At 48.8% G+C, this 19905-nt stretch overlaps 1 protein-coding gene and 1 long non-coding RNA gene across 3 annotated transcripts; one reads left to right on the top strand and one right to left on the bottom strand.

The window, feature by feature from the left end:
* The first annotated feature begins 339 nt into the window (after positions 1-339).
* Positions 340-17405, top strand: kidins220b (kinase D-interacting substrate 220b). 2 transcript variants are annotated; one of them, XM_047021381.1, is made up of 30 exons: positions 340-491; positions 2640-2801; positions 2909-3007; positions 3316-3414; positions 3676-3774; positions 3897-3998; positions 4121-4219; positions 4398-4595; positions 4846-4944; positions 5059-5157; positions 5268-5366; positions 5466-5643; positions 5780-5944; positions 6076-6255; positions 6515-6680; positions 6819-6970; positions 7299-7588; positions 7707-7847; positions 8458-8695; positions 8933-9021; positions 10135-10279; positions 10381-10543; positions 11265-11443; positions 11604-11821; positions 12476-12598; positions 13106-13135; positions 14116-14253; positions 14378-14476; positions 14588-14812; positions 15036-17405. In XM_047021381.1, exons 2-30 carry the CDS (start codon positions 2670-2672, stop codon positions 16224-16226), a joined length of 5235 nt encoding a protein of 1744 aa, XP_046877337.1. In that variant the 5' UTR covers positions 340-491; positions 2640-2669; the 3' UTR covers positions 16227-17405. The 2 variants fall into 2 exon arrangements, with proteins under 2 accessions (XP_046877337.1, XP_046877338.1); XM_047021382.1 differs by lacking the exon at positions 13106-13135.
* Positions 17406-17737: 332 nt separating this feature from the next.
* On the bottom strand, positions 17738-19331 carry LOC124468706. Its single transcript, XR_006956218.1, has 3 exons — positions 18872-19331; positions 18587-18650; positions 17738-18152 (listed from the first exon to the last, which is right to left on the bottom strand). It is a non-coding gene; the product is annotated as an uncharacterized LOC124468706 (long non-coding RNA).
* Positions 19332-19905: the final 574 nt, after the last annotated feature.

Genomic DNA, 19905 nt, shown 5'->3' with positions numbered 1-19905 from the left:
TGGACTTTGGCCCGGCATAATGTAGTTAATAAGTCTTAACTCCAAACACTTCTTTTTATAATTTTTTACCTCTCAACAGCATTTATTTAGACAATGGTAATAGGTTTACGACATGTTATAGAATGGGAAATGAGTTGCTTTTTTGAACTATAAACGTCATGAACAACAATGAATTCATTCTCAATGTTTATTGTCAATCGAATATACATTGGGAAACTAAACTACTACCCTATACTAACATCGCAGGACTAAATAAATCTTAATATATATCTTAACTCGAGAGGATCACGTCAGGGATTGTGGGCGGGGAGGAGGAGCTTGACTGACAGGGAGGAAGCTGCTCCTCTATTTTTTTCTGGTCCACTAAAATGGCTGTTGTCGAGGATGGGGAATAGGCTTTCATTCGGCGGTTTATAAAAAAATATACCGACGTACTACACAGCCGAAGACTCACAAGAGCAACTAATTTCTATTAATTTGTTCTTGGAAAGGTAAGACAGTAATTACATGTTCATACATAGGCATTTATGATTGTCCAACGATGAGATCGATGCTTGACTGACAGCTCGCGATATCTGTTTCGTTGACATTCCGAAATATTGTAGCAAGGCCACAATTAAGCACAGTTGAAGGGCATCTTTGTCATATCAAACTTGTTTGTATGATCTTTTACTATGTACTGTAACTACAGCTTTGCGTGTTTAAAGTGAAATACAATCACACCCTGTTACACTTGCTGGTAACGGGTTCTATGGCTTGAATACATTCCACAGTAATTAGCCAATTACCAACAGACGAAATAGCCTTAGGGGTAAACCAGAAAACAATAATTCAATGCGCTATTAAAAACGACAAAATAATAAATGCATACTACAATAAGGTTCTTCGGATTTAATTCCATTTGTGATGCAATATCTACAGGGCTGGGAGAACAAAAAACAAGATATGTTGATAACATTATTATAAACAACTAACCTAGGTATTGACTTAGTTCAGGTGTGCAATGATGTTAGCCTGATCTGAACATGAGGCAGAGGAGATGAGTGGTACCTGCTTCTTGCATAGTTCATGACGAACAGAGATGAGAAACAAGATTACTGTGGAGATACGTAGGCCTAATAGCCTACCGTACGGTATCTAGAGCAAATAATATCCTACAAACAAGACCACCATAGTACCATTCTAGATGAGATTGTGTCCAAATGTCAAATGAGCCGTTGTGTGTGTTACTAAGCGGCGCACGGCGATGTGTTTTGATGTCTACCTACTTGCCACCATTTTCTCTTTGTGGCTGTCAGCTGTTAAGATTGCAGCAGGCGGTGTAATGGAATTCTGTACGGTTTGTCCTCCAGGGATGGAATGCTTGTCAGTGAGTGTTGACGTCTGACTGGACCGGTCTATTTATTGCTTTTCAGTGTCTGAAGCCAGGGGCTCTTGTTTTTGAAGAGCAGTGGCTAGAATTATTGGTACAGTACCCATCTTGGTGACTGAAACGACAGTGTACTATACTCATCATACCATGTGCTTTGGGTGGATTTAGTTTTTTTATAGGTAAATATACTGGTGGAAAACTGTAGCTCATTATGACAGATGAATGATGTAGACTGCATGTGTTGTTGTACAAGGAATAACTTGCATGACCTACTGTACACAATAAAGTCCATACAATGTTTGTATGTGATGAAATACAGTGGTGTTAACCAAAACAATTCACCCTTTATTTTCATAAAACCAGTAGCTGTCCACACTACCCCTGTTTGTTCTTCCCTTACATGGTGAACTTCAATTCGACATCCGGACATTCAGATAAAAATAAGATGACATGTTTTTGATGACAACGGAACAAAGTTATCTAACTATGGCAGACTGCTAGTTGGTCACCTCGCTGTTGGCCTCTCCGTCTGCGTTAGCATAGGCCTAGCCTATACCAATCTTTTCTGACATTTGGAGAACACAGGAACTCGGGAAGTCCCAGAAGGCGTGAGGTTGGGGGTATTTCAGTGGTTGCTCAGACTTTAGTCATGAGATTCATGCCTTGGTGAAAGGAGTTCTCTTAGAGGCTTGGTTTATTCAAGATGTACAGTCCTGCTGGCTGGCATCCCGGCTGGCAGGCTCATTACACACTCTTACTGCCATTGCACTGGCGGTTTCACATCTAATTTAGTCTCCGAAGTTTGTTTGATGTAGCAGATGCTATTACTGTATGTCAGTGGCATGCAAGGCGCCGTACAGTCAGTGGAACCTAGTGGCCTGTTAAGCAAACACTGGACACTGAAGGGACTGTACCAGAGGGATTTACTGAAACTTAAGTCTTAACCCCCCCCCCCCCTCTCTCTCTCTGTCCGTCCAGGGTTTCCCACAGCACTTTTCAGTTAAGGCGTCCGCCTAAGCAACACACGCCTGCAGCCTTAACTACATTGTCAACTACGTTTGTTAAATTTTGATAGCGATATCCGCTGTTGTCCTGTTTTTTTCCTTTCATTCCAAACCGTGACCAACGCCAGTCCCCTTTCTCTGCAGAACGCAGTAGTCAATCGCACAAACTAGACCCCCCCCCCCACCCCCAGTCTGACAGCAAACCCCACCTCAACTAACACATTTTCTGTGGGAAACCCTGCCGTCTGTGCATCCATCCCTAGGTTCGGTGGTGTTAAAGACCAGCTGCAGCTATGGACACCACCACCTCCATCAAGATGACCACCCTGGCCATCCAGAACCTCTTCAGCTACGTGGAGGACGAGAACCTGACCGCCCTCAAGGTCCACCTGGACAAGTTCAGGGAGGTGGATGGCAGGAGCGACGTGAGTGTTCTTCAGGTGGATTCTACAGGTTTGGCCTGTATACGTTTCACTGTGTTGGGTTTGTGGAAGCTAGCGTTAATATGTGTTCCTCTGTCCCCATCTACCAGAATGGCCAGACTCCCCTGATGCTGGCCTCAGAGCAAGGCAGTCTGGAGATAGTACAGGAGCTCATTCGTAGAGGGGCCAACGTCAATCTGGATGATGTGGTGAGAACAGCTTAAGCTCTGTAAACTCTCTCTCTCTCTTTTCTCTCTATCTGTGTTTCTCTCTCTCTTCCTCTTTCTCAATCTTTCTTCATGTTTCTCTCTCCCTGTTTCTCTCTCGTTCTCCCCCTCCATCTCTCTGCCAGTATGCCCTAAAGGCCTAGTGAGTGCCCTTAGTACATAATGGAGGTTTTGTGGAAGAATTTTCCTGGAGACCGCCAAGGTTACTGTGATAATGGTGGTGGGCTCTCAATGGATCTCCATGGTGATGGTGCATTCCTCTCCCCCCCTCCCCCACCCCCCACCCGCAGGACTGCTGGTCGGCTCTGATCTCTGCTGCCAAGGAGGGCCATGTGGAGGTGGTGCAGGAGTTGTTGGACAACAGTGCCTACATAGAGCACAGGGACATGGTGAGACTGAGCACTGTAGTGTAGTCTCTACAACCACGATAAGAAAGTTGATTAGTAACAACTGATTAGTAACTGATCATATGAAGCATATCATATTTTGTGTTGGCATGTGGTATTCTTTCTGTATCATATGTAGCATAGATAACAATTGTTTTTATGCTGGTACATTAGAAATATAGTTGTCAGAAAACCATCATAAGCTTTCGATGAAAGATGTATCACTTTGTGTGCGTTCTAGTGTATGTACTTGGCTTCCTGCAGGGAGGATGGACTGCTCTCATGTGGGCTGCCTACAAGGGCCAAAAAGAGGTGACCAAAGTTCTCCTTGACAACGGAGCCAACCCCAACACTACTGGGCAGGTGGGTGACACAGACAGAAGATCTAGAAGATCTAGGTCCTTCATGCATGTAGAGTGAAGTATGGAAGTATACCAAGTTCCTGTTTAATGCGTCCACTGGACATCTTTTCCTGATCTCCTCAGCAATACAGTGTCTACCCCATCATCTGGGCAGCGGGCAGGGGGCATGAGGAGATTGTCAAGCTACTCCTGGAGAACGGTGCCAAGGTTAACTGCTCTGACAAGGTGAGCCAGGGGTCTGGGGGAGGAGGCAGCTGGCAGGGCCTGCTGCTGCCAGTTTGGCCTTAACCTGATAGTTGTCATGCCGAGCCAGTGTGGATAACGCTGTGTGTGTGTTTCTCTCTCAGTATGGCACCACTCCACTGATCTGGGCTGCCAGGAAGGGCCACTTTGAGTGTGTGATGCACCTGCTGGAGAATGGAGCGGATGTTGACCAGGAGGGGGCGGTATGTCATCACCACATAGACTTTCAGCAACTCCAACTCAATCTGGAAATTTTAAGTACAGTTTCTTTTCTGTACTTACTGTATATCTCTTTCCCTCCCTTTCCCATGCTCTTGACCATCCCCCTCCTTTGTGTCTGCTCTTCCTTTCCCCCCTCCCCCTCCTCGGTTCCCCCTGTAGAACTCCATGACGGCTCTGATCGTGGCGGTGAAGGGGGGCTTCACCGAGGTGGTGAAGGAGCTTCTGAAGAGGAACCCCAACGTCAACATGACCGACAAGGACGGCAACACGGCCCTGATGATCGCTGCTAAAGAGGGCTACACGGAGATCGTGCAGGACCTGCTGGACGCAGGCACCTACGTCAACATCCCGGACAGGGTGGGCACACACAGGCACAACACACACACAGGCACAACACACACACAGTGGCACAACACACACACAGGCACACACAGGCACATGTACACACACACACACACACACAAGCACAACACACACACATAGGCACAACGCACACATATCACAAGCGCACGTACACACGCACACACGCGCATGCTAAAACACACACACACACAAATATGTGTGTTTCATCCTGTGTGCTTTGTTGCCATTCCTCGTGTGTGTCTAGAGTGGAGACACAGTGCTGATCGGAGCAGTGAGAGGAGGCCATGTGGAGATAGTGAGAGCCCTGCTCCACAAATACGCTGACATTGACATCAGAGGACAGGTAAGGGCGCAACGTCACCCTCGGAAACCTCTGTCCAGATGAGCACTGCTAAATGCATCCTATCGTGCGGCACTGCGCACACCCCTGCCTTAAACCAAGCGCTCCCTCCCACAGGAGAGCAAGACAGCCCTGTACTGGGCGGTGGAGAAGGGCAACGCCACCATGGTGAAGGATATCCTGCAGTGTAACCCAGACACAGAGACCTGCACCAAGGTAACGCAAGACACGTGTCCAGGCACACAAGCTGTCACAACAGCAGTCTAACATCGGCCTCTGCTACACCCTGTCCTTTTACCAGACTGAACGGTATGTGTTCCTTTTAGGATGCAGAGACTCCTCTGATAAAAGCCACCAAGATGAGGAATATCGACATAGTGGAGCTGCTGCTGGACAAGGGGGCCAAGGTGTCAGCAGTTGATAAGGTACGTATCCATATCGATATAGTATTTATATATATGACGTGACCGTGAATGAGTAGGTGGGAATTAAGTAGGGAAATGATTCACCAATCTGTTTTCCAGCGAGGAGACACGCCTCTCCACATCGCCATCCGTGGGCGGAGCCGGAGGCTGGCGGAGCTCCTCCTTCGTAACCCTAAAGATGGCCGCCTGCTGTACCGGCCCAACAAGGCTGGCGAGACGCCCTACAACATCGACTGCAGCCACCAGAAGAGCATCCTCACCCAGATCTTTGGAGCACGTAAGTGGTCCTTGGTTCTCCTAGAGCTCATGGACTCTAAACAGGAACCTTTAACCATGGTTAGAGGAAGTATCTCTGGCTTCATCCCTCGACGTGTGTCCCAACCTCTCTCTATCTGTGTATGTTTGTGTCTCAGGCCACCTGTCCCCTACGGAGTCTGATGGGGACATGCTGGGGTACGACCTGTACAGCAGCGCCCTGGCGGACATCCTGAGTGAGCCCACCATGCAGCCTCCCATCTGCGTGGGCCTGTACGCCCAGTGGGGCAGCGGCAAGTCCTTCCTGCTCAAGAAACTGGAGGGTGAGGCAGACAGCAAGTCACGTGTCCTCCTGTGACTGACATGATTACATATCTACATACAAATGTGCTGACCCATGTGGACCCGTTTGGGGAGGTTTGTTGATGTGACGATCCCTCTTGTGTCCTCTCAGATGAGATGAAGACCTTTGCTGGCCAGCAGGTGGAGCCACTGTTCCAGTTCTCCTGGCTGGTGGTGTTCCTGTCTCTGCTGCTGTGTGGCAGTGTTGCTCTGGCCCTGGGCTTCAGTGTAGACCCCAAGCTGGCCATGGCTGTGTCCCTCAGCCTCCTGGCTCTGCTCTACGTCTTCTTTGGTGAGACTAGCCCCATGCATTCTATGAGTCCCCTGCTATGTCTGGGTTGAGAGCATGTTCCACAACTGTACTGTAGAGGGCGATATAAGACCAAAAATTATTCTTTGCGCTAGAAAGAAAAAAGCGTGATTATAATCAAGCATCACGACTGACTAATACAACTACACACTATTTATAAAGACATACTGTTGTAGCACTGACAGAGGTACAATTCCTTCATCGGTGACACTGACTCTAACCAGAAGACGTTTATGTGCAGTGGTGGTCTACTTCGGAGGGCGTCGCGAGGGCGAGAGCTGGAACTGGGTGTGGGTGATCAGCACCCGGCTGGCACGCCACATCGGCTACCTTGAGCTGCTTCTCAAGCTGATGTTCGTCAACCCCCCGGACCTGCCCGAGCAGACCACTCGCGCCCTGCCCGTCAGGTAAAACCACCTGCCACTCCCAAATAACCCTTGACCTACCTACCAAATCCCCAACCAAAACAGAGAAGGATTTACCAACGATCCACCAGCTGGTATACACATTTATATTGAAGAACGACTTTTCCGACACACCCACAGGTTCCTGTTTACAGACTACAACCGTCTGTCCAGCGTGGGAGGGGAGACGTCCATGGCGGAGATGATTGCCACCCTCTCAGACGCCTGTGAGAGGGAGTTTGGCTTCATGGCCACCAGGCTCTTCAGGGTCTTCAAGACCGAGGAGACGCAAGGTAGCTGCAGTACAGGGACGCACCACATGGAAAACATGTTGTCTCTACTGTCTCCCATACCACACTGTCTCAGACTACACTATATGTGAAGCTGTTGTTTTTGTGTAATCCCATCACGCACAAGCTTGCTGAAGTGAAAAACATACATTTGTGTAAGGAAAATGCTAATTATGCTGAAAGGAAAATGCTAATATGAAACCTTAAGGCTAACCAAGGACGGTGCAATTGGGAATCTAAATCTAGCGAGAGCCACAAGCTAATGAGGGGTTAGGTGGACGCTGTGACTGAAGGAAGCTGGGTGAAAACCCACTCTTCCTCTCCTCCGCAGGGAAGAAGAAGTGGAAGAAGACGTGCTGCATCCCGTCCTTCATCATCTTCCTCTTCATCCTGTCCTGCCTGATCACCGGCATGGCCCTGCTGGCCGTGTTCAAGGTGGACGGCGCCAACCAGACGGTGAACGCCGTGCTCATCGCCATGGCGAGCGTGGTGGGGCTGGCACTGCTGCTCAACTGCCGCACCTGGTGGCAGGTGACCGACTCGGTGCTCAACTCCCAGAGGAAGAGGCTGCACAGCGCCGCCAACAAGATGCACAAGCTGAAGAGCGAAGGTTTCATGAAGGTGAGGAGATAGGATACACAACAAACTGTAGGGGATACGACATGATACAGACCTGACAGGAGATGAAACCTGATGTCATTGACAAGTCGTATCGGATCGCCCCTTTTCTCCGGCCCAGGTGCTGAAGAACGAGGTGGAGCTGATGGCGAGGATGGCCAAGTCTATCGACGGCTTCACCCAGAACCAGACACGCCTGGCGGTCATCATCGACGGCCTGGACTCCTGTGAGCAGGACAAGGTCCTCCAAATGCTGGATACGGTGAGACGGGATGCACACACATTCACACACACGCACACAGGCACAAACTGTCATCTTTCTCCTGAACACTTTACCAAAACACATTATATAAAGGACAAGGGGATCACTCACAAAGACTCTAGGGGGTTTCATGATATGTCCACAGAAGTGATTGAAAGTGATTTTAAATGAATTAAGTTATAAGGAATGGGCTGCTGCTTGCTCACAAATGCAATCTTTAGTCTCGAGGAGAGAACAGCCCGACAGTGAAAGGTGCCCTTGTCAGGGGCTCAATGACGTCTCTTGGAACATTAGGAACAGTAAACATGAAATCACTTATCTTTGATCTCCAGAAAAGTAGATCTTTTGTACGTTGAGATGTTCAGCTTCAGATAGTTGGATAGTTACTGCAACAACATGCAAGTTATCAGAGGGGGGAAAAACTGAATCACATCTGAATCACATGGTTCATGTCAGGTCTAAATATGTTCAATGCTGCGTCCTATCTTCTGCTACGTCCTCATGTCTGTGTTTTACCCCGCCATACACACACATCTACACACACGGCCACACGGCCACACGGCCACACGGCCACACACACACCTACACACACACACACACACACACTCAGGTGAGGGTCCTCTTCTCCAAGGGCCCCTTCATCTCCATCTTTGCCAGCGACCCCCACATCATCATCAAGGCCATCAACCAGAACCTGAACAGCGTGCTGCGAGACTCCAACATCAACGGCCACGACTACATGAGGAACATCGTCCACCTGCCCGTCTTCCTCAACAGCAGGGGCCTCAGCAGCGCCAGGAAGATGTGCTCCGCCGCCCCCGCCAACGGAGACAGCAACACAGCCGACGGTAACCACGGAGACACCAACACAGCCGGCGGTAACCACGGAGAGGCCCACAGACGGACGGACTGACTGACTATGTTACCGACAGAATGACTGACGGACATATACACAGAGTCAGATTGCCTGTCTGACGGGATGAGTGACACAGACATGTTAGTGGAAGCCGGCTGTACGGTGATGAGGTTTATGGTGTATCCTGTCCTGGGTCCTCATCCTTGGTCTTGTGTCCCTTCATCTGCAGGCTGGCATGAGGAGTTGGACAGGAAGCTGTCCCAGCATAGTCTGGGAGAAATGACCAAGTTCGGCAGCAAGACCGCTCTGAATCGCAGGGTAAGAGTACAGGAGTATGTGTGTGTGTATGTGTGTGTGTGTGTGTGTGTGTGTGTGTGCATGGCATGTGTATGTGTCTGACTGTGTCCTCAGAATTAATTGACCATTAGGTGGTAGCTTGGATCCAAAATAAAGCCACTGCACTTATTTTGACTTTAATCCAATGAGACATAATCCAATTTGAAGTCTATCTCTCCCCCTTGATAGAATAGACCCCATGACCTGCAGTTTGGTTTCCAGCTATGTGTCACACACATGTACGATTTATAGCATTAATACCCCGACCTTAACCCTAACCCCCAAACTGTGCCCCTGCCACCCTATTCCCAGCCAGGTGCTGTGTATGAGAACGTCAGGTGCTGTGTATGAGAACATCAGATGCTGTGTATGAGAACGTCAGGTGCTGTGTATGAGAACATCAGGTGCTGTGTATGAGAACGTCAGGTGCTGTGTATGAGAACATCAGGTGCTGTGTATGAGAACGTCAGGTGCTGTGTATGAGAACATCAGGTGCTGTGTATGAGAACATCAGGTGCTGTGTATGGGAACGTCAGGTGCTGTGTATGAGAACGTCAGGTGCTGTGTATGAGAACATCAGGTGCTGTGTATGAGAACGTCAGGTGCTGTGTATGAGAACGTCAGGTGCTGTGTATGAGAACATCAGGTGCTGTGTATGAGAACGTCAGGTGCTGTGTATGAGAACATCAGGTGCTGTGTATGAGAACATCAGGTGCTGTGTATGAGAACGTCAGGTGCTGTGTATGAGAACATCAGGTGCTGTGTATGAGAACGTCAGATGCTGTGTATGAGAACGTCAGGTGCTGTGTATGAGAACATCAGGTGCTGTGTATGAGAACATCTGGTGCTGTGTATGAGAACGTCAGGTGCTGTGTATGAGAACGTCAGGTGCTGTGTATGAGAACATCAGGTGCTGTGTATGAGAACATCTGCCACAATTCCCAACTCATTTGCTTTGAGAAAGTGCTGCCATACAACATGTGACATTTTCACAACTGTGTTTCGACTGCGTGATGTTCAGATCTGCTGTATTGTCATTCACCCACACACAAACATGCACAGACTCACTCATGCCTTCTTGTCACGTGTGTGTAGGACACCTACAGACGCAGGCAGATGCAGAGGACAGTGACTCGACAGATGTCGTTCGACCTGACCAAACTGCTGGTGACTGAGGACTGGTTCAGTGACATCAGCCCCCAGACAATGAGAAGGCTGCTGAACATCGTCTCCGTCACAGGTGACCAAGTGTCACACACACAAGACATTGTAAACTGACAGATACTGAAGACATAGGATTGCCCAGACTCACACAACATGTCATTGGTCAAATTCCAACAGGTCGTCTGCTGAGGGCCAATCAGATCAACTTTAACTGGGACCGGCTGGCGTCATGGATCAACCTGACAGAGCAGTGGCCATACAGGACTTCCTGGCTCATCCTCCTACTGGAGGAGACCGACGGCATTCCAGACCAGGCCACGCTCAAGACCATATATGAGAGGTAGGACTCCTTCAAACTAGACCCCGCTCCAAAGATAACACTCCCTCAAACTCTGACGAAACCCATGTCACGCTCCAGCACTCCAGCTGGTATCAGTGTGAGACCACTGTGATGGACAAGTCTTTATTAAAGAATGGATGGACTGTAATTGGCTTCCAGACCACTTTTCTTGAACAAATCCACTGAGAGGTGATTCTCGTTTGAATTGTGTTCCACTAATGAGGTTGGAAAAGTGTAATGGTTGAAAGTTATTTGAAGAGATTTACGAGTGTCTGAAGAGATGAAGGTGGGAGATTTCTCGCTGGGCTGTAAGGATTACTTTAATACGTTGAAACATCAGAATCTGGTTGAATTGGTTGTATTATTGTAATTTCATTGCAATTACTTTTCAGACAAAGAGCTTTGTTCCCTCAAGGACGTCTGGTAATTTTTTGCATGTAAAGAATGTTTTTTCAAAAGCAGTTATTTAAATGTAATCATGTCTGTGCCCTTGGACAATGGACAATGGACAATCAGTAGGCTCTCATCCATGACAGTTAAGCACATGGAAAAGTATTTCTCCCTTTTGTTGAACTACCTTTCTCAAAAAATCTCAGAAATAGTTGGTGTGGGTGATAACATCCATTAAACCTAATAACCTTTTACATTTTGCCGTGAGCCTGAAGTCTTCTTCAAACACATCGGTGAAGCTAGTGCATGGCCCTGTGTTCTGCTCCTTCAGGATCTCTAAGAACATCCCCACCACCAAAGACGTGGAGCCCCTCCTGGAGATCGACGGCGACGTCCGCAGCTTCGAGGTCTTCATCTCATCCCGTACTCCGGTCCTGGCCGCCCGCGACATCAAGACCTTCCTCCCCTGCACCGTCAACCTGGACCCCAAACTCCGGGAGATCATCGCAGGTCCGAACACTGGATCACACGCACCTCGGCTTGCAGCCCTGACCTTGACGATGCTCCCAACCCATAAGCTCCTCCCCCTACGTGGATCCCTCTGCCGTACGAGTTCTTCACACAGTATGTAACGGCTGTTGCGTGTGTTTTGCGTCCTTCTCTCTGGCAGATGTGCGAGCCGCCAGGGAGCAGATCAACATGGGAGCGGTGACCTACCCCACGCTGCCCCTGCAGGAGGCCGCCCCCCGCCCCGCCTCCGTCTACAGCCAGCAGTCCTCCGCCATCTCGCCCTCGGCCTCCTTCAACCCCTCAGGGATCATGTCCCCCCAGCCCCACAGCAGCTACTACAGCGGCATGGCGGGGCCCCAGCACCCCTTCTACAACCGGGTGAGGCCTTATGACGACCTATAGTACCACAAACAGTAGGCTACCCAACAACCCCAACCCTACTGTACTACGTACCCAGCAACCCTAACCCTACAGTTATACATACCTAGAACCTGAGTTCTAAGTAAGCCCTGGTTCCTGGACTAACAAACCAACCTAGGTCTTCTAAGAGAGTTTGCATTTAGACGGCCTCTGTTCGGTGAGAGATGCTGTATGACCTCTGGAAGCCACCCAGAGACTTTCTGATTAATTTGGCCCACATTTGCCCTCCCATTACTTAAAATAATTTGCATGATTTTACCCCCCTTCCCTAAATCTTTTTTTACTCATTGCAAGTTGCTTTTGGTTTGTTATGCTTTCCATTTTGTGATTTCATGGTTTTTTTATGTATTTGTTGAAATATGATGTGGTATTTGATTTGCAAATGGTTATTGTATGTGGACTCTTGTGTGTGCATACAACATGCCGCAGTCCCGTTCATTGGTAGTGTACTTGATGTGATAGTGATGACAGTGTCTGGGACTGTAAGCATGTTTCCTCATCTACCGCCTCGTTGTGTCACACCATGTTCATATTCAAGCGGTTGCCATGTTTTTTTTCTTTTTTTTTCATCCCCCTAAATGTTCTTTTTTCCTGGATTCCCTCCATCCCCAGCCATATTTCCCCCAACATGTTTACCAGCTGCCACGCCAGTACGTGGGCAGCTCCTACCCACCTCATGCACCTCCTCGCCCACTCATTAAAAGCGGGTACCCCAAGGATCCAAGCGGTGGACTCGTAAGTACAAGAACTGTCAGCGGCAGACATAGCGCATTTACATGGCAGATTGTCATGACGCTGGCTTTGATTTGATTGAAGTGGTCATCTGTGATATCTTCAGGAACAGCGTTATTCTGCTATTTGAGCTGCTATGTTGATCCTGAGAGCTCCTCTCAGTTACCGCCTGAACAAAACCTGCTTCTCCACCTGCTCTCTATTTCCTTGACAATTGTCTTATCCCATCCCCATTACAATCACACACACACCCATATACACACACAGAGAAACATTGAATCCATTTATTTGTCTTCCTCAAAGTAAATGCCTGCTTTGTCTCTTTGTCTGTCCACCATTGGTGCCGTCCAGTATGTCTGTCCTCCATGAAGGGTCACCTGTGGGTTTCCCTAATGTTCTCTTTCCTCCTCTGACCTAAAGCCTCGATGCCAACCTGGGTACCCCTCCCTCACATAGCTTTCTGTCTCTCTCCACCTCTCCTTCTCTCTCTTTCTCTGTCTCTCCAAGCAGTTTAAGGTACCATCTTTGAAAAAGAATCAGGTACTGAACCCTTTGGGCTCCTAACACTGGCTTCCCCCCTCGGCCCTCATGCTGCCCCGCTTTATCAAACTAACAACCTTCCTCCTCTTTTCTGAAGTGTTCTGACTGATCCCAGCATGCACCTCGGGACATCTAGCGCTCCTTCTAGCATCTAGCCCTCTGAGAATTGAAACGCTTTGATTTGCTCGTGGCAAGACTTTTTAGAGACTCGCTAGTCTCTCTGAGCTTTTCAAAGGTTTTGTTTTGTCTCTGGATCTTTTCATCATGCTCCTCTCCTCCCTAACCCGCACTCACTCCAAACTCATCAGAGATCTTTACAGTAATTACACAGGGTTGTTGAACTCACTCACACTGCACTTAAACAAAAGCCTTTGGATTGGAGCTAAATATATAAAAAATATAGTAAAAATCAAGCTTTTGCTCCCACTGGTATTATGACAATCCAGTCATGGTTTATTGGTTAACTTGGGTTACTAGGTGGTAACTCCAAGAGTAGAATCAGATACACAATAGAGAAACCATGTGACACAGATTTCCCCAGATAATGGCTGTAATCTCATTGGCTCATCCTCTGACAGTGTTTTCTTGGGCCCTGAGGCCATGTCAACCTCCGTTAACTCCCTGACTGCTTGTCTCAGTGCCACTCTCACCCTAGAGTAGAGCTACACCCTTCATCATGCCAGCCTCAGCGCCACCTCCAATGACATTGATACAAACAGCATTAGCCTAGATGATACGTTTGTCATACATACTGATGGATGATGTATGTTGTTTTCACCCCTCCCCCTCTGCTGTGTCTTACTACGTTTGCAGGTTGGAAGGGTGTTTCGGCATGAGATTCTTCCTTGTAGCAATAGAATTTCAACCCGAAACCAAACCACAAAGAAGTAGATGATATCGAAATGTATATACCTGGATCTTGTCCGTGACCGTGTTTTTTTGCGTGTGTCTGTGTTGTGTGTGTATTGTGTGTGTCTCAGGGATCTGCCTCTGTGGTGTCTGGCACCCCGGCAATCCTCCTCAGCTCCATGAACACAGACGCCGTGTGTGAGCGCGTCAAACACACCGAGGGCATGGACCAGAGCATGATGGCACAGTACACAGCCACCATCAAGAAGGTGAGCTCAGTGGGTTAGGGTTTGACGTGCACGCGCGTTTTCTTTTGTTTGTGTGTGTCTTCTCACATCCTCGTACACACAAGCATTCCTCTGTGGTCTGACTGTGGTGCTGTGTGTTTCTCAGGCTAATGTGAATGGCAGAGTTCTGACCCAGTGTAACATCGATGAGCTCAAGAAGGAGATGAACATGAACTTTGGTGACTGGCAGCTCTTCAGAGCCACAGTGAGTTTGGCCAGGTCTTGCATGACCCATGTATTTCAGGGTATCTGGGTAAATGCCCCTGGTCTGGGCTACTTCCTCATGATGTGCTGCCTCCCCCTCTCTGTATTCCAGGTTCTGGAGATGCGTCACGTGGAGAACCAGATGCTGCACGAGGAGGCGCACAGCGAACAGGGCAGCAGCGTTGGGGAAAACGTGCGGCGTGCCTCAGCCCCGCCCCACGCCGGAGCGGCTAATCCGGACGGCTCGCCAATGTACAGCTTCAACCTGAGCTTCGAGGAGCTGAGCAACGTGGGCTTGGATGAGCAGCCCAGGATCCCCAGCAACCCCCCCTGGATGGTGAGTGGCGTCCTTGGCCTCAGAGGACCTGGGTCCTGGGTCCTAGTGAAGCTTATGCTGTTCTCACATGGAGACTGTGGTGGGAGTCGTCTTTTGATGCTGAATGAAGCTCTCTTGCCTGGAAGTGAAAGCTCCAAGCTCCCCTCCTCTCTTCTTATCTCTAGGTTCCCATGACCATATGATGTGATGGAATGTGACATCAATGTTCTCTCCTCCATCCCAGGGCACCACCCACCGCACCCCCAGCATGTCCAGCCTCAACTCCCAGGAGTCGTCCAACGACATCTGCAAGCTGACGGACAAGCAGCAGTCCGAGTACCGCAACGCCTACCAGGAGTACATTGCCCAGATGGCCACCCTGGAGGTGGGCGTAGAGAAGCCTGTCCAGCCCCACCCCGGGCAGTTCATGCACTCCGGTTCAGAGGACAAGGCTAAGGACGGCGCTGAGCAGGACAGCCGCAAACCCTACACCAAGAGAGGGGCCAGCAAGCCGGCGGCGGACGCCACCGACTTTGCCTCCAACGTGGAAGCTCTGGACCCCATCACGGAAGAGGATGAGAAGCTGGACCACGGATCCTCCAAGTCCCTCTTGGGGCGCAAGAGCTCCGCTGAGAGGGGTCTCTTCCAGGGGGCGGCCGACCTGAAAATGAAGGCGGCGGGTGGGCTGCGCTACCAGAAGCTGACCAGTGATGATGAGGAGTCTGAGGAGTCTGACAACACCCCTCTGATGAAGGACCTGAAGAAGGCGGAGCCCAAAGCTCTGGGCGGTGCCCTGAAGGGGAAGGACTACCTGTCTGATGCCATGCTGGACAAGAAGGACTCCTCTGACTCCGGGGTGAGGTCCAACGAGAGCTCGCCCAATCACTCGCTGCAGGACGAGGAGGCGGACCTGTCCCAGCTGGATAGGGCCAATCTGATCGAGCTGGAAGAGGAGAGCATGGCCAGGAAGAGGGGCCTTCCCAGCAGCCTCAGCGGCCTCCAGGACCCGGCAGTCACCCGCATGTCCATCTGCTCTGAGGACCAGTGCAGCCTGCTGGCCAGCAGCCCAGAAGAGAGCTGGCCCTCCTCCTCCAAGAGCTACAACCTGAACCGCACGGCCAGCAACACCACCCTTAACAACAACACCAACACCCAGCAGCAGAACCGGCCCCGCCCGCCCACCGAGGGCTCCACCTCCAACACCACCAACTCCACCCCCACTTCCTCCTCCACCAGCGAGGTCATTGTCTCCCCTGGCTCCAGCACTGCTGCCATCACCACCTCCACCACCACCAACACCAAGCCTGGCCCGCACAACGAGAATGTGCGCGTGGTGCACCTGAAGAGGGGGCTGAACCCCGGTGACCCCCCGGAGATCTGCACCGTGTCCTCCGACACGGTCACCTTTGGGGAGGAGCGTGAGAGCATCCTGTGATCCCCTCACGGGACCCTGGAGCCCTGACTCCTGACCCGGAACGAGAGCACTCCGTCACTAGGTGTTGTGGTAGTTTGTACTAGTGTGACCCTGCATGCTCAGGTAGAAGTTAGGTTCATAGATAGAGCTCAAGTTTGGTGTGCACCAAGTAGGGGCAGCTCGCTGACGCATTACACAGTAGTCTCGTTTTGTGATTTGTTAAACCTTGAAAATCAGGCCGTCCTGTCTCGTCTAATCAGATACTGTATTCAGACGTTCTGCCATGAAGTAAAAAATAAGTAGCTTGTACTGTAACTAATAATTTAATTGCCATGCTTATAGAAAAAAAACCTGTGTCTAAACAGTGTTTAATTAGCAAATAATCGTGTAATTACAGTGGTGCAGTGAGCTTGTGAGTTGGTGCAATGGAGTCACGATTGAAATACAGTAGAAGTGCACACCTCGGTGTAATGAAGTCATTGTTATCGTTCCGTATTCGAACAAGTGAGCCAAACGAACAAAACCGTGTTGTAAGATCCGTGTTGTCTGTGTGTTGCTGTATACGTTGTTTAGGAAGAGCCAGCTTACCTGCACTGCCATTGTGACAGCTCGCCATGGGGCTTCTCTGAAGGTAGAGAGGAGAACCTTCATACTGGGCATGGGGCTTCTCTGAAGGTAGACGAGGGCCTTCATACTGAGCATGGGGCTTCTCTGAAGGTAGAGAGGAGAGCCTTCATACTGGGCATGGGGCTTCTCTGAAGGTAGACGAGGGCCTTCATACTGAGTACACGTTGAATGTCTGTGCTGTAATACCGTATCTAGATCTGGAGGGCATCCCAAGAGAAGCTCGGCTAGATTCTGTCCAGTTAGGAAGTGAAATGTACTGTATTGTATATGTAGTAGTTGTTAATGACAACTGTACTAGATCAAGTCTTCAGTATTTATTGTTGCCTGCAACTGCCTAACCACTTGTGGCCAATCAGATTTGGTGTTGCATGAATACGTGTGTAGGATGCATGCATAAATTCAGAATCTGTGCAAATGTCCTAAGAGTGCTCTCAACGGTATTGCATGCACTGTGGTGTTAGTACTGTTACGGACTTGGAAATAGTTGTGGAATAAAAAGACAGAAGATAACCAAAGTCTACAACTTTGTCTACAACGTGACTGAAAAATAAACTTTAAATGTTTATGACAGTATGCAAGTCTGCCTCTTTTCTGTGTCCACAGCTTTATTTGGTTATTGAACATAAAAGGTCCTGTACCTGAGATGAGACATAGGCTACTCCAGACTGTAAAAGCGTTACTGCGTTACTGCATTGCACTGTAGGTGGCGCACTCTCCCAGCGGAAGGCCAACAGTAGTATCCATCTACTGTTCAAAATTGACAATACAATGTCTTGTTAATTAGATCAGAAAGTTAATTTATTAAGGCATGTAGACCAAATAAGATGAGATAAAATAAATTGGTATTTCTCTTCATCAGGATTTGCTGGGACAACACATTGGTCAGGAATTAAGAGACAACTGCCTTGTCGTAATCATATTAGTAATTTAATTTATTATTGTATAAAAGTGCAATTTACAACATCTTTCAAAAACGCAACACAATAAACTGCAAGATTATATACTCTCTGCCACAAATATGTTACTATACAGGCATGATTTCTGTCTACTTATATGTTACAGCATCCACAGTCCGCCAGAACAGGGGATATACAGCTTTCCTGTTTTCTTTTCCCACTTTCACGAAGAAAAGATTAAGTCCTCTTGTCAAAATATCTTGTTTCCGTACTGTCCTTTCAGTCACTTTCTGTGTTCCCAGTGTCAACCCAGTGGAATAAAATCGACTTTAAAACTATACCACATATCTCCTTTTAGGGGGGGGGGGGGTGAAGAAAAATTCCTACAGCCAGTGAAGGGAACATGAGGTCTTGTTTTGAACACCTGCAAGAGATTGAGAGGAGAAGGGCATATTTAGAGAGGACAAGGATCTGGACAGACTGGCGCCTAAGCGGAAGCCGCAGCTCCTTTTTTCGACTAAAAACAAACACTGAAATACCGAACAATCCCATACTGTAGCACCAGACGGAGACGTCGGGCGGACGAGCGAGCTACATCCTCACAACCTCTAACTACCATGTTGTAAAGGACCCACTGCCATAACTATGCATTCTTTCCAATTCTTGCAGACAAAATAGCAAAACTTCCTATCATTCTGACGGTGTGGTCAACTGGGACTATCATTCTTGGTGTCAACAGTTGTAGATTTTCCTTCGTAACTCGCTGAATTTACAGTTAGGTTATAGTTGACATGAGGGTTTCATGGTGTTATTGTGATTAAATGAAGGATCTAGCCGCTGCATTTTGGAGACACTTACTGAGTCAGCGCAGGAGCGTGCTGCTGTCCACATCTGCGTCTGTTTCCCTGGGCAGGTCATTTGACTGCACACACACACACATGCACACGCACACACACACACACACACGCGCGCACACACACACACACACACAAGAGAAATTATAGTAGGCAAAAGGTTACGTTGTCTCATACAAGAATAATTTGTCAAGGAAGCTAATTGAACAGGGAACATGTGTTTTAATAATTTAATAGTGTTAGAGTGCGTTTGGAGGCACAAATGACACAGCCCGTGCTTCTAACTTACCTCGCAGGTAAGGATGCTGATATCTGAGGTGACAGCGGTGGACGGAGGATTCCTGGACGCCGTCTGTCCCAGCCGTTGCTGATATTGGCAGGTTACAAAGGATGCGCTGGAGTCAAGTGCAATTTGAAGGTCCAAAATATAGTCAATCACATGCTGCAGAATCTCCATTTTACTGACGTTCTTGTTCTGTGGGAGGCTGGGGACGAGTTCCTTCAGCATGGTGTAGCAGTCGTTCATGTTGTACAGCAGGCTCAGTGGATCATCCATCGGGCTCTTGCTCCGAGATATCCCGAGGATGTGTTCCGACGAATTCGACATGTTGTTTCTCATTGACCGCACCGGGCTTATGGATTTCATGTTGACTGCTGAGAACTATGAAAAACGTATCAAATGCTGTATATGGTGGGATACCTGACCTCGCTGAAGAGAATCGATGCGCACGCTGTTAATTCTTCTTTATAGCGCTGGTGGACGGGGCACGCTACATAAGAGGCGAAACTGTATGGCTATTGGTCTTTGTGCACTGCCAATCACGTCTCAAAGCAATCGCTGTGGTGTGTCACGAAAAATTTACAAATCCCGCCCCCTATCTTCCGCATTCTTGGAGACGTTCTTTAGCAAGTAATGAGAAAGTGAGCGCTCACTTTCTCTCTTTCTCACCTGAGGAACACTTGAGTGCCTCTGTTGCGTACAAAGCCTTTTTTAAATAAGTGCATAACCTTGTTAGCTTCCATAATCAGTGGGAAACTGCGGCTTGCATCTGAAACACTCACGTGTCCACAACAGTTAAGTTACAGGTAAGCAACTTCAGGTAAGAATGGTAGCCTTGTGACCATCAATAGGATTATCAGTTGTCACCCTCACTCAACCAAGCTAAACCCAACTGGTTGATGGCTTGGCACCACTGGGCACACGCTGCAGTAAAGAGTTTGTTCGCCGCAAGCTCCTACTTCCACCGACTCCCTGGCGCCAGTCCTGTGACGACATCCATTCACAGCAGAGCTTGAAGCCAGTCGGTTCGGCGCCGCTCAGGC

Source organism: Hypomesus transpacificus, chromosome 6 (genome assembly GCF_021917145.1).
Source record: "Hypomesus transpacificus isolate Combined female chromosome 6, fHypTra1, whole genome shotgun sequence".
Lineage (NCBI taxonomy): Eukaryota > Metazoa > Chordata > Actinopteri > Osmeriformes > Osmeridae > Hypomesus > Hypomesus transpacificus.
The sequence above is the reverse complement of the archived record's forward strand: the minus strand, read 5'-3'. Positions and strand labels throughout refer to the sequence as shown.